Source organism: Borostomias antarcticus (genome assembly GCF_949987555.1).
Source record: "Borostomias antarcticus genome assembly, chromosome: 10".
NCBI classification, from domain to species: Eukaryota; Metazoa; Chordata; class Actinopteri; order Stomiiformes; family Stomiidae; genus Borostomias; species Borostomias antarcticus.
The window spans coordinates 182,559-197,558 of record NC_140243.1 but is presented as its reverse complement, the minus strand read 5'-3'; the positions used below and the strand labels follow the sequence as shown (position 1 = coordinate 197,558).

The 15,000-nt window shown below is 47.5% G+C and overlaps 1 protein-coding gene across 1 annotated transcript in view; it reads left to right on the top strand.

Moving 5' to 3' along the window:
* Positions 1 to 15,000, top strand: part of LOC311313856 (serine/threonine-protein kinase Nek7-like) — a 74,211-nt gene that overhangs the window by 14,632 nt on the left and 44,579 nt on the right. The window contains exon 2 of the mRNA XM_084444075.1: positions 8,224 to 8,311. Within this exon, the coding sequence (XP_084300201.1) occupies positions 8,252 to 8,311 (60 nt within the window). The 5' untranslated portion in view covers positions 8,224 to 8,251. The remainder of the gene's footprint in view (positions 1 to 8,223; positions 8,312 to 15,000) is intronic.

The window sequence follows — 15,000 nt, the reverse complement described above, 5'->3', positions numbered from 1 at the left end:
GTGGTCTAGACCAGGCTGTTGGTGGTGGTCTAGACCAGGCTGTTGGTGGTGGTCTAGACCAGGCTGTTGGTGGTGGTCTAGACCAGGCTGTTGGTGGTGGTCTAGACCAGGTGGTTGGTGGTGGTCTAGACCAGGCTGTTTTGAGCGGTTGGTGGTGGTCTAGACCAGGCTGTTGGTGGTGGTCTAGACCAGGCTGTTGGTGGTGGTCTAGACCAGGTGGTTGGTGGTGGTCTAGACCAGGCTGTTTTGAGCGGTTGGTGGTGGTCTAGACCAGGCGGTTGGTGGTGGTCTAGACCAGGCTGTTGGTGGTGGTCTAGACCAGGCTGTTGGTGGTGGTCTAGACCAGGCTGTTGGTGGTGGTCTAGACCAGGCGGTTGGTGGTGGTCTAGACCAAGCTGTTGGTGGTGGTCTAGACCAGGCGGTTGGTGGTGGTCTAGACCAGGCGGTTGGTGGTGGTCTAGACCAGGCTGTTTTGACGTCGCTCAATGGAAAAGATAAACGATGTACTGTTCAGCGCTAGGATTACTTTTCGTGCTCCTCTTTCAGCACAGGCCTACTCCCTTCTCCTCATCCTGTCTCAAACCCTCACCTCTTCCTGGCTGTACTTGGAAAAAATCTAACATAAAAGAGGACTTGTGCTCTTTCCCATCCTCTCGCCTTTCTGGCCAGTGATAGCACTATTTCCGGCCCACTCTGCCCAGTGCTGTGATGTCACCATGTCTATGAATAGCAGGGGGATGTAGCTTCCCACCCGGCTGCACGTTGTACCCAGGCAGACAGGCCTGGTGTCTGGGGCTCCTACTGCTGCTGGTGCCCAATCGTGGGGGGGGGACAGGAGCAGCGTTTGTGTTTCAGCAGGCGAGTCCACAGGCATGTTTATGACCATCCTAATCACCAGTCTGAGAGTAACCCTGGGAAGGAAGTACAAAAGAAAAGCGCTAACAACTGTTAACTGTTGCTTTTCTCAAATGCTTTCAAATGTTTTCTGTGCGTTATTTTTTTTTTTTTTTACTTCTTTCTGACTACTTTAAAGCCAAGTGGATCCTTACAGTTGAAAGCAGTGCAGGGTGTTGTCTTACCTGCCTTCATGACCGTGTGAATGCGTGACAGCGTACGTGTGTGTGAGGGTGTGGGTTTTAAAGCACGCCTTAGTGCTTGCTCCAGTCGGTTCGTATGTTCTTCTAGATGGAGTGAGCTCTTGTTAATTGTTCTTTTCTCGAGTCCTCGGTCACCGTGCACTGATCTAACATGGCAGTCTTAATTGATCCTGTTAACGAGGGCGTGGGCGGGAGCAGGAGGTGCGGGCGAGCGGCCCAGATGCCCCCTGGATATTTGGACACGCAGACGGGTCAGGGAGAGAAGTGGAGGGTTCCAGGCCCAATCTCTAGTGCAGGAGAATGAAGTGTTTAACCACTAGTAAAGGGTGACTGGGATCCAGCTGCCCCAGTCTAAATGTCATGGCCGCCACGCACGCTGTTTCCTCCTCTCTCCTCACTTCTTACTGTAGACCGCAGTCCTTCATTTCAAGTACCATTACTGTTTACTGTCATGCATGTATGTTTTAATGCAAGGCAGGGCTTGACATACACTTGAATTTGCCACTGGTCCTCCAGAGTAAAGGCTGAGGTTTGTTTTTTGTCACACGAAGCTCACAGCTGGGGCATTTTGAACTTCAACCCCGACAAAATGTAGCAAACGTTAAACGGTGGTGTGTTGGAACACTGCTGATTGGTTAACACAGAGAAAACGTGTCGTTCAACCTGGAAAGCATAGCAAAACAAACGTTTTGTCGGGGCTGAACTCACCCGTGATCATTGCGTCTCCGTGCTCTCAGCCTTGCTTGTGGAATGTGAGTGCAGCCGCGGCGCCTGCAGAGAGAGAGACAGGGAGAGATTCCTAGTCCAATCTCTCAAAAATGTGTTTTATTATGGGAAGACAATTGTAAGCTTGTATTTAAAAAAATAAAATAAAATAATATATATATATGATCTGAAAGTGATGTTTGCACCGACCCAAGCGGGCCATTGAAAGGCGTTATTTACTGGCCCGGAGGTGTTCAAGACAGCAACGGGCCAGTGCTTATGTCCAGCCCTGCAAGGAATTTTGGAATTCTTTCTATGATAGACAGCTCAGCTAGTTCTGCCAATCTTCAGCTAATTCATTTATTAATCTGATTTATACTATGGTATGGATGAATACACAATTCTGATTGGATTATTTATTGACACCGTTCTCTCACAGTTCAAAATGGATGCACTTGTTTCACTAACTTCCCATTTCACTTACGCTTCCAAACTCATGGTAAAGGGGTAGTTCAGCATTTTGGACAAAGAGCCTCATTTATGACTTACCCATACTGTTGTTGATTGATGGGGAATATTTTCAGCTGATTCCATGGGTCCTTCGTTCACGGCATACTCTGCTATCGCTATCAAACCGAAATGGCTCAAAGAAAACTCACTTATAAACACTCCAAACAAGGAAGGATCGCCAGATCAACTCAACTCAGTCAGAGATATCCCTTTCAAACGTGGCCATTGCAACTTGTGTTGATAGTAAGAGAATAGTCCACTCTACTGTTCCTTGTTGGACTACTTACGTATCGGTCCGCCTCCCTATTTATAGAGAGAGCCATATAGGTCCGAACAAACCAATGGGCTCAACAATAGTGATGGTATAAAAGTGATGGTATAAAAACTCAAATGAGCCCCCGACAGACTGTTAGGTTTATATTCGATTTGATTTAGGTGCACTATGGAGTGTTTAAGTGAGTTGTCTTTGAATGCTAGCCGTTTCTACTACATTGAGCTAGCATTAGCATACCGCTAACGCCGGAACAAGAGACAGCATGGAATCAGCTGAAAATGTTCTTCATCAATCAACAATATTATGGGTATGTTGTAAATGAGGCTCTATGCCCAAAATTCTGAACTACCCCTTTAACTATTGGATGTCATCACTGTTCCTCCAGGGAATATGATCACCATTTGAAATTCCATAGCAACGTGATTTAGCGCAGAGGGACTATAATTAAAATCAGCAGTGAATTTAAAAGCATAGCATAAATAACATATTTCAAAGCATAAATAACATATTTCTTTATACTTTATGTAAAAAATATAAATGGCACATATTTTTTGTCTTTGGCAAGTGGCCATGGTATAAGCGGGATAATACACTCCAAGGTCGCTTCGTGGGTTAATTAGCCTCCACGTTGTGCAATAATTAGCACACGTCGTCGTGTTTTCCTTACTTTTCATATAGTGCAGATTGAGTTTTAAATGTGAAGCAGATGAATCAATCTGGACAGGACTTTTAAACAGCCTACTTTCTTGTGTTTGTCTCTTGCGTGCGTTTATTTTTAATTCCCTTAATTAAAAACAACTCTCCATTTGAATACTGGTAAACTAATATGAGTTTAATGTATATTTCAGAGAGAATATTCACTGGAGAAGGTTTGCTGTGTAAAGTAACTCTTTTCTTGATCTTCAAAGCTCCCCCTAGACCAGTCAAGCCTGAATGCTGGAATACCTGGCCCTAACAACACCCAACTACGGCGTGACACATTCACACATCCCACTCATCCAGGCAATCGCCTCATCAGACACACACACATGCACACACACACACACACACACACACACACACACACACACACACACACACACACACACACACACACACTCTCTCTCTCTCTCTCTCTCTCTCTCACACACACACACACACAAGCGCACACACGTACACACCCGCCACCAGTCTCATTAGCATTACTAACCTTTCCTAAATCAGGCTGATTACATCGCCAGGGAGACAGCTCCTGGGTGTCATTGCTCTCTCGTTCACTGGCTGGATGTTAATTGGTCAGGGATAGGCCTGTATTTTACTTACAAAAGCTATGGTGCCAAAATGCATCCAAGCTTTTTAATGATTCTATTTTGAATATGCCAACTTAATAAAGGCATTTTAATGATATACAAAGTGAGTGCCTTCGTTTCTGCTTCTTTTTGATTTTTGATTTATTCTCCCTCACCAAAGAGCACCGATGTATCCAGGCAGCGCTCCTCTCTTCACTTTTGTAGGCCTGTATGTAAATTGGTCAGGGTTTGGACTGTATGTAAATTGGTCAGGGTTTGGCCTGTATGAGAAGTCTTCTGTTCGTCCTTCCTGACAAGGCGACACAGACAGACAGGCAGACAGACAGACAGACAGGCAGACAGGCAGACAGGCAGACAGACAGACAGGCAGGCAGGCCGGCAGACAGACAGGCCGGCTGACAGGCAGACAGACAGGCAGGCAGGCAGGCAGGCAGGCAGGCAGACAGGCAGACAGACAGATGGGCAGGCAGACAGACAGACAGGCAGACAGGCAGGCTGGCAGACAGGCAGACAGACGGGCAGACAGGAAGACAGACAGGCAGGCAGACAGACAGACAGACAGGCCGGCAGACAGACAGACAGACACTACTGAAAGATATGTTGCCTTTATGAAAAGAGTTAATATATTGCTGCTCACCCCCCTGGTTCACTTCGACAAGACTGTGAGAGGGTGAGTGCACGTGTGTGTGTGTGGGTGTGCGCCTGTGTGTGTGTGTGTGTGTGTACTGTATGTGTGTGCACTTGTCTTCTTACTAGTTGTGGTAGAGTTAGCAGAGACCATGCATATTTTGACAGAATTATTAAAATTCTGATGGCAGGCAGTATCTCTTTACAGCTCAGTCTCTCTCTCTTTCTCTCTCTCTCTCTCTGTCTGTCTGTCTGTCTGTCTGTCTGTCTGTCTGTCTGTCTGTCTGTCTGTCTGTCTGTCTGTCTGTCTGTCTGTCTGTCTGTCTGTCTGTCTGTCTGTCTCTTCCTCTCTCTGCTGCCTGATGGAAGAGAAGGGAACATAGCCGTAGTTTGTTTGCTCTCTGTCATGGGCATCAACTCATTATTCTCTGCGTAGCCGTCTGTCTGTGCGTGTGTGTGTGTGTGTGTGTGTGCGTGTGCGTGTGCGCGTGTGTGCGTATGTGTGTGAGTGGCTACGTGCTTGTGTGGTGTGTCTGCCTCCATTCTTCTATGCTACCGTATGCCATGAGATGTGATATTGAATGGATGACAGGTTGCCATGTATGTATGTATGTATGTATGTATGTATGTATGTATGTATGTATGTATGTATATTATATATTCAAATAAATTAGTTTATTTCGATACCTAGAAACATTGCAATTCATAGAAATTCAATTATTCATTTCCATTCACTTCCACGGTGTAGAATTATCCATAACTACCTAACCCTACACAAATATGTGATATAAATGATCCAAGCCTTAACCTCATGGTCTTTATGTGTTTATGAACAAAATACATATACTGTAACATATTCACAGCCTGTCATCATGTAAAGTTAAACCTGAGCTGGATGACCAGTGAAGTCAGTCAAGGAGGAACCAGTACCGTCTTCAGAGCTCATAAGCTACATGACAAGCGATCAAAGACATCCCTTCTGAGAAACAGTGGCTTGGTATGCTATGGAAGCCCAGAGACAGGATGGTACACATCTACTGTATGCTATGGAAGCCCAGAGACAGGATGGTACACATCTACTGTAGGTGTCGACTGTAGTAGCACGCGTCCTCTGAGGTAAATGTGAACAATTTTCTGTGCGCGAGTATCCTCACGTCACCAGTCTCTCCTAGTGCGCGAGGCTCCGCAACAGTCATGTGACTGAAAACTTTATTTGGTGCAGCGGGGGAGCTATTTAAGTGCAACACACAACAAACAGAACGCTGGCATGGATGTGGCGACATCGCACGCATAATTTATTACATGACTCTATTGGTACAAACATTTACCCGCCAGCATGGCGGATAGCCTCCGAAATTTTACCCGCCATTGGCGGGTGTCGGGTGTTAATTTTCAGCCCTGTATGTATGTATGTTTATAATACGGGTAGATTAAATCAAGCATTCTGATTGGTTGAGAGCGAGTCACGGGGTGTAGTTAGAAATGAATGCGCCTGTTACACTGTCAGCATTCCCAATATAACAGACTTTTAATTCCATCTCTCGGACTGTGTGTTAGTTTATCAACTTTGTAATAATTTCCTTCCTACACAAAGTTACCATGTAGATTCTGAATATGTGATCTGTTTATCAAAATAAAGCCTGTTTGAAAATGTGTCAAGACGTTTTCAGACTGCCGCGGCAGGTTCTGTAGCTAAAATCACTAAAGAGACGCGCCCTTTGTTTATGTCTGTTGCATAGCAACACCGGGGACTATTTTCTCTCACGTTACTGAAATGTGATACAAAACGTTAAAGTTTTGTCATTGTCTTTGTTTACTATTTATACTTTAGCTGGCAACCCGTATTATAAAAGCAATAAGGTACTCAAGGCAGTACTTTGTTGTGAACATGCATCCATCCATCCATCCATACATCCATACATCCAACCAACCAACCTGCATTGTGAGTGGGAACATGTTTAGAAAATTGTTCCTGGAACATGGGCTGAGACTGAATTTGAATTATAATCAAATTGCAAGACTGACTAGGGCTGCGAGCAGCAGTGAGCGGGCCCTCGCACCCCACGCGTGTCGGGATGTGGCGCCGTTAATGGGTGTGCTATTTCGGTGTGCAGTACTGAGAGAAACTTCCTGTCACCAGTAGGTGGCGCTCTAAGCGTGACTCAATACCGAAGCATAGATGTGTTCAGGACGGTACCTTGATGAAGCGTGAGAAATGTTGAGTAAATCGGATAACGTATGTAGGAGTTATGAGGACTTCCTGTTTCACCAGTAGGTGGTGCTGTAGGCATGATGCAATATTGACTTACAGAACTGTTCAAGATGCGACCTTCATCAAGCATGAGCAATTTGGAGTAAATCGGATTACATATGTAGGAGTTATGAGTACTTCGTTTCACCAGTAGGTGGCGCTGTAAGTGTGACTCAATACCGACGCATAGATGTGTTCAGAAGGTGACCTTCATGAAGCGTCAGCAATTTGGTGCAAATCGGCATGATGTATGCAGGAGTTATGAGGACTTCCTGTTTTACCAATAGGTGGCGCTATAAGTATGACGCAATACTGACACATAGATGTGTTCAGGACAGAACCGTCATGAAGCGTGAGATATATCGGACAAATCGGATAATGTATGGAGGAGTTATGAGGACTTCGTGTTTTATGGCGAAATGTCAAACTTTGGCGGGGCGCCACGGCAAGGGTGTTTGGTGAAAACTCAATTTTTTTGATAACTTTTGATCACAAAGCTCTTAAGATGAAGCTGACCTGATATGAAGCTGACCGAATAGGAAGTTGATCGGATGAAATCTGTAGGAGGAGTTCGTTAAAGTACGAGGCATGGAAATGGTAAAAACAAGGACAAAATGGCACATTAAGAGCAAAATGGCGGACTTCCTGTTGCATTTTGGGTATAGCTCCTGAAGACATTTTAGTGTGTCTCGATGAAATACATATGCCCACCGAATTTCGTTCGCCTACATCAAACTGAAAGGTGGGGCTCGCCATTTAAAATTTTCCAGGGGGCGCTCTTGAGCCGTTTTGCCACGCCCATTTCCGTCACCCATGAATTATCAAATTTTTCACCGGGACTGACGTATCAGCAAAGTTTCATCCGCTTTCATCGATGTTTAGGCCGCCAAAAAGGCATTTTGGGGAGAAGAAGGTAGGAGAATAATAATAATCCTTCGAGTTTCAATAGGGCCTCGCACCGCCAGTGTGCATATTCCTCTTGACAGTAATTCACAGTTGCTTACATATAGCCTGGGCTACGCGATGTAGGTTAAACCAGTAACCAACTGGAAAATCTTATGTGAAATCCTCAAACAAGCCAGTACATGCTCTAGTGTATACCATGGAAGTTCTCAACTTTTTGTGTGTCATTGGAAAACATAATTAGGCCTAACAGCTCCATGGAAGGGAACTAGTAAGCCTTATCTATTCTGTTATATTGTATGAGCATGTCATGGCAACCTGAGCTGTTCCCCAGGTCTGTGATAGCAGTTCAGTTTCAGTAGAGCCATAGGTATCATGTCCATCCTGGAGTCTTGGACCCAAGATCTAGTTACTGCAACACGACACCGGGCCAGAAACTCAACAGTTACCTCATGCTTACTCTGACGGCGGCAGCAGTACATTACTGTCAAGTTCATAGGAGGTTGTGTCAGGGTTTTTCAAAGGAGTGTTAATGGCCCTAGTGAGGTTGCGATCGTGTTTTCTCAGGGGTGTGAGGGATTGAGCTGCTGACACCATGGACATGGACGCCCAGCCACAAGGACAGCAAGCAGCGGTCCCGGTGTTTCAGCCACAGGTACGCGATCCCACGCACGCGCACACACACACACACACACACACACACTAGGGCATTAACAACAAGATTTTTTCAGGTCGACTTATCTATCAATAAAGTCGAAGTCGAGTCGACAAGTCGTGTGATGACGTCATCACACTTACACAGTGGAGGAATAGCCTAGCCTATATAGATACAGCAACAACAACACAACACCATAACATAATGTCCTGAGGGGTATTCCACAAAGCTGGCTAACTGAGCAAGCCTGACTTCTGCAATGAGTAAAACCTGGAGACTCTTCAAATCTGGAACATGGACTGAAGAAAAAAATAGCTTTCCGGGTTTTACTTTGTGCAGAAGTCAGTTAGCCAGCTTTGTGGAATACCCCCCAGGCCAGAAGTCAGGCTTACTTAGTTATCCAGCTTTGTGGAATACCCCCTGAAGGGTTAGGGTTAGGGTTAGCCAGCTTACTTAGTTAGCCAGCTTTGTGGAATACCCACCTGAAGGGTTAGGGTTAGCCAGCTTACTTAGTTAGCCAGCTGTGTGGAATACCCACCTGAAGGGTTAGGGTTAGCCAGCTTACTTAGTTAGCCAGCTTTGTGGAATACCCACCTGAAGGGTTAGGGTTAGCCAGCTTACTTAGTTAGCCAGCTGTGTGGAATACCCACCTGAAGGGTTAGGGTTAGCCAGCTTACTTAGTTAGCCAGCTGTGTGGAATACCCACCTGAAGGGTTAGGGTTAGCCAGCTTACTTAGTTAGCCAGCTTTGTGGAATACCCACCTGAAGGGTTAGGGTTAGCCAGCTTACTTAGTTAGCCAGCTGTGTGGAATACCCACCTGAAGGGTTAGGGTTAGCCAGCTTACTTAGTTATCCAGCTGTGTGGAATACCCCCCTGAAGTAAGTCAGCAATGTGTGCATTGGTCGCGGCATTCGCGTAGCTCACGTTATCTCACGTAAGGAGGAGTAATTATGGCCCGTGTGGATTTACTAACTGAGAAGACAAACCTGACGAACATCGCTATCGCTTTCACATGTGCAAATTGAATTTGCGAACTGAGCAGACAATCGTCGCTACTTGTCCACATGTGGTATTGCGAACGTAACTAACTAAGCAAACACTCGTGAGCAACGTCGCTTCCGTCATCATCAGAAGGTAATTTAAGCTGCTAGATGTCTTGTTGGCTCCGATATGGTTAGCCAGCATAGTCTCTCCCTGTCAGTTGAATCGCCGTGCTCCACATACTACATAATGGAGAGATCAGCAGCATGCAGCAACGTAGTTAGCGTAGCAAACGTAGTGTATCAGCGCAAGAACTCTCATGAGTCTGGCTTTGAGGTTGAGACTATCTCAGGTACAGAACCAGAGAGAGAGAGAGAGAGGGAAAAAAAACATGACTTGTCGACTCCTACCCGGGGGAGTCGACTTGTGCTACTGACGTCGACAGGTGGACTTTTCTGTTAATGCCGTAACACACACACACACAGACAGAAATAAAGTGGAGCTCAGCTCATATGGCCTGTAGAGCAATAGGATCATTGCATTCTCCCCTGCTCTGAATAGGTAGTGCTAAACTCTTGTGATGTTCTGAGTGTCGGTCCGGTCCAGGTAGTGCTAAACTCTTGTGATGTTCTGAGTGTCGGTCCGGTCCATCTCTGGCCAGGTGTCAGATCCAGGATGAAACTCTTGTGATGTTCTGAGTGTTGGTCCGGTCCAGGTAGTGCTAAACTCTTGTGATGTTCTGAGTGTCGGTCCGGTCCATCTCTGGCCAGGTGTCAGATCCAGGATGAAACTCTTGTGATGTTCTGAGTGTCGGTCCGGTCCAGGTAGTGCTAAACTCTTGTGATGTTCTGAGTGTCGGTCCGGTCCATCTCTGGCCAGGTGTCAGATTCAGGATGAAACTCTTGTGATGTTCTGAGTGTCGGTCCGGTCCAGGTAGTGCTAAACTCTTGTGATGTTCTGAGTGTCGGTCCGGTCCATCTCTGGCCAGGTGTCAGATCCAGGATGAAACTCTTGTGATGTTCTGAGTGTCGGTCCGGTCCATCTCTGGCCAGGTGTCAGATTCAGGATGAAACTCGTGTGATGTTCTGAGTGTCGGTCCGGTCCATCTCAGGTGTCAGATTCAGGATGAAGGTTGTTGTTTCCATCGATTGAAGCTCTTGGGGCTCCAGGAGCTCAACCCCGCCATTGTGTTTTTTTGTGTTGTATTTTCTTTTGTTTTTGGCTTTATAATATTCAGGTTGTTCATTCACAAATGGGGTCACTGCTGGATTGTATTACCAGTTCCAACATCAGGCCTGTTGATTGTCCTTCAGAAGGATGTACATCTCCATAAGTATTGAATGGGCTGGTACTGTAACATGGAGGATCACCCTCCTCTTACACCAGAGACCACACAGGGAAAACAACACAATTTCTCCAACACTAAAAATAGGCATAATCCTTTTTACTCAACTTGTTTTTGTCTTGTTTGCAAGGACATTGAAATTGGCAGATGGGTTAATTTATTCTAAGATTTGTAATTGCCAAATCTCACACGCAATGCAGTAGTTCCAGTGAGATCTGATCTTACCACAGCTGATTAGATACGTATGCAGATGTTATTCTAGTGCTCTTGCTGGGTTGTCTTACATACGGTTTACTGCAGATAAGCTAAGCATTAAAACATAGTTAGGCCTACATTTCCACCTAAAAACTTTGGAACTCTTTTTACATCCAGTTTTCTACACTGCCTATCTCTGTCTGAATTATTTTTGATGCAGTAAAAGAGACAGGCACAGTATGGAGAATGTGAGCAGCCAGATGTGTCTTTCAACAAGTCCTGAATCTATTTCACACTTTCCTCAAGGTTCACTCCGCTCCGCAGGAAAACCACCGCATGAAAAATCAGAATTGTATATGTGATGAAGGATATTCCTTATCGCTGGCATTATCATATCTCTTAGTCCCGGAGGTATGATGCATAAGCATAAGGTAAACTAGATAGCTGCTACGATGTGCATTTTTAATGGGACATTTGCTCTTTGAGTGAGGGAGAGAGGATGAGGCCCTCAGATGGGATTTTGATCGTCAGAGCAGGTTTTGACAGAGTGAGACCCCAGTGTGAGCTGGGAGATGGGCTCTCATCCTGACGCGGTGTGGGAGCAGATTGAAGAGGAGCAGCAGCAGAACCCCCCCCGGGTGAAGGCTGGTTGGTCAGCTGGTGTGTTAGTTGGTTGTTGGGTTGGCTGGACCCGTCTGCAATTGGCCCAGAATGCCTCGGCTAGGCTAGGTCCAGGAGGTCATGTCATATCACCCCTATATTAAAGCAATACATCGCGATATTTGGACCTTTACAAACATGTCTGGTGCTAATTCTCCAATTAGATTTACTAAAAGTAAGCTGAATCGTCCAAACAGTCTACTCAGAAAGATAATATATTGACATTTATTACCTTTTAAAACTCCCCCCGGGACGCAGCATTCAGTCGAAGTGCACATGCGCAACGTTGTGCTTAAACAACACAGTAGTAGTTAACTATTCCAGCATCTATGGATATCATGCGTTTTTTAGCTCAATGATATCATGGTGGAGGTGAGAAAACTGAAGCGAAACATCACGGAGGAAGCCAGAAAAAGAAAAAGACACCATGGCCAGGCAGTGACCTACACCCATATGTTGCCTGCAGGTCACTGTGCTCTTCTGATCAGAGCCTATTGGTTAGGGTTAGGGTTAGGGTTAGCCCTAACCCTAACCCTATTGGTTGTCGCTCACACCAGGCTCAAGACAAAAGGCCACCAAATCTGTGGGTCCTAATCTGTGGAATGCCCTTCCACAGGATTTAAGAGCTGTGGCCTCTGTGGACATTTTTAAAAGGCAGTTAAAGACTCATCTGTTTAGACAGGCATTAGTCTAGCCATGTGTGTCTGTATTTTTATGTTCATGTCCTGTCTCTCATTTACAGTATTGTACTGTTTCCCGATGTTCTTTGTATGTTTTTTTTCTGTTAGGCTTAGGCACTTTGTGACTGTGTTTATGATAGGTGCTATACCAAGTAAACTTACTTACTGGTTGGCTGGCTGGCTGGCTGACTGGTTGATTGGTTTACTGACTGGTCGGCTGGCTGGTTGGTTGGTTGGTTGGCTGACTGGTTGGCTGGTTAGTTGGCTGACTGGTTGGTTGGTTGGTTGGCTGACTGGTTGGCTGGCTGGCTGAGTGGTTGGTTAGTTGGTTGGCTGACTGGTAGGCTGGCTGGCTGAGTGGTTGGCTGCCTGGTTGGCTGGCTGGCTGAGTGGTTGACTGGCTGAGTGGTTGGTTGGTTGGTTAGTTGGCTGACTGGTTGGCTGGCTGGCTGAGTGGTTGACTGGCTGACTGGTAGGCTGGCTGGCTGAGTAGTTGGCTGACTGGCTGAGTGGTTGACTGGCTGAGTGGTTGGCTGGCTGGCTGGTTGTTTGGCTGACTGTTTGGTTGGCTGGCTCACTGGTTGGCTGGCTGGTTGGTTAGTTGGTAGACTGGTTGGCTGGCTGACTGGTTGGTTGGCTGGCTGACTGGTTGGTTGGCTGACTGGTTGGCTGGCTGACTGGTTGGTTGGTTGGTTGGCTGACTGACTGACTGGTTGGTTGGCTGACTGGTTGGCTGGCTGACTGGTTGGTTGGCTGACTGGTTGGCTGGCTGACTGGTTGGTTGACTGACTGACTGGTTGGTTGGTTGGCTGGCTGGTTGATTGATTGGCTGGCTGAGTGGGTGGCTGGCTGGCTGTATAGAATTGTACCGAGCGGACCAAGGTGAATGGGCAGAGTGACTCCCTAAGCAGAGCACTCCTAACCCTAACCCTCGCGCCTCTCCTCCCCCTCTCCTCCTGCTGGCCTTTACTTGGCAGCTGCTGGCACCACTGGGCTGTCATATCACACCTCATCCTCCTCACTGCTGCCTCCCCTCTCCCCTCCTTCCCTCTCTCTCTCTCTCCCTCTCTCCCTCTCTCTCTCTCTCTCTGTCGTCCAACCCTCTTTTCTTCCCTGTCTGTCAGCTGTGTGTGGTGGTGGTGTCACCAGTGGTCATCCCTCATCACTCCTCCCTTCACTGTGCTTTCTGTTCCCCTGTCTACCCGCAAGCTCTCCCTACCTCTTCCACCCCCCCTAACGCCCCCGTCACAACCCTCAGTCCTGAGTGACGGGACGGGAGACCTTGAAAGTTTGACCCCCCCCCCCAAAAAAGTGCCCCAACTTGGTTCCGCATTGAATCCATAAAGTTAAAACTCGGAGGTTAGAATTGCCACCAGTCCACAATGTCTGTTTCTTTCGAGGAATAGGCTGGTTGTTTCACACTGAAATGATCCCAGGCCAGCCTCGTGCCGGGTCTGCATATGTGGACTTGACACTGATGAGAACAGGTTAGGATGGATGGAGGAGCTGCAGAGCCCAGCTGTTCACTGTACAACCCCCCCCTCCCCACTCAATCCGAGATGTGACGGCCATGAGGTCACCGCCTCCTCTGTGCCCCACCTGCCTCCCCTCCGGAGGTGTGTGTTTGTTTTCCCTTCCTGTGGAGCGTGCACACACACACCCACCCACCCACCCACACACACACGCACACACTCACACACACGCACACACACTCTCCTCACTACGTCGCGAGCTGCGATCTCGTACGAGCCTCACCTCTCTGTCGCCCGCCCAGTGACCCTGCCGTCGCCCGAGGTCGCACCGCACCTCGTCCCGGTGCGCGCCCGTGTGCGTCAGCGCGTGTGCGTCAGCCTGAAGATCCTCGTCGCGCGGCGGATGAGACGGTCCGTCGGTCAGCGCGGCCCCGGCTGCCCTTTGAAGGCCAGGCCCGGGGGGCGGAAAGGTGCCGCAAATGGCCTGTGAAGTTTACATACACTGCCCACCGCTAAACAGATTAGCTCTAATGAAGTGTCTAATGCCGAGGCCCCTCTGTCTGACATAATCCTGCCTGGCAGCCTGGCCCCTCGGCAGCCCAAAAAGAAAATAGAAAAAAAAAAACACCCCCCTCCCCTCCCCTCCGGCCCTCCCTTGCCCCGGCCTGCCCTCGCCCCGGCCTCTCCCGCCACCCAGGGCGACTCCACGCGGGGAGGTGCCCGCCGTTAATCACGCCGGACAGTGTGCGATCTGACATGCAAATGTAGGTCATTGCATATGTAAATGTGTGATTACGGGGCCGGCGTGCCAGAACACATTAGCGAGACTGTGCTCCCAGCAGGCGGTTGTCACAGCGCTTTACGGGCTCATGCTAACATTTGTCAAGCTACCGTGCAGGGAGTGAAAGCAATGCCCGCGCCTTCTGTATCTGTCTCTCCTCTCCTCTCTCCTCTCTCCTCTCTCCTCTCTCCTCCTCTCCTCTCCTACCCTATCCCATCCTCTCCTCTCCTCTATTTCTTCATCTATTTGTTGTAATCTTTAGACGGAGCATAATGGTTGTTTTTCTGTTTAGGAAGATGGAAGTCATTTTATTCCCACTAAAAAAACATTTTTGGAAAATGGTGTCGTTCCCCCCTCTTTTTCCCCCTCAATTCAGAATTACACTAAACAATGGGAACAAACAGTGAGCAGTGTCAGGCAGCCCAGGCTGATGGGGGTGTCATCCTGAACAATGCACACCTCCGTTGTGTTAATTGGATGGGGCATCTCTGTGGCTCGCACCTCTTCCCTTGGCTGTCAGCTTAAAAAACAATGAAACGCTTAAATTGGCTGCCCCCTGATCTGCCCCCCCCCC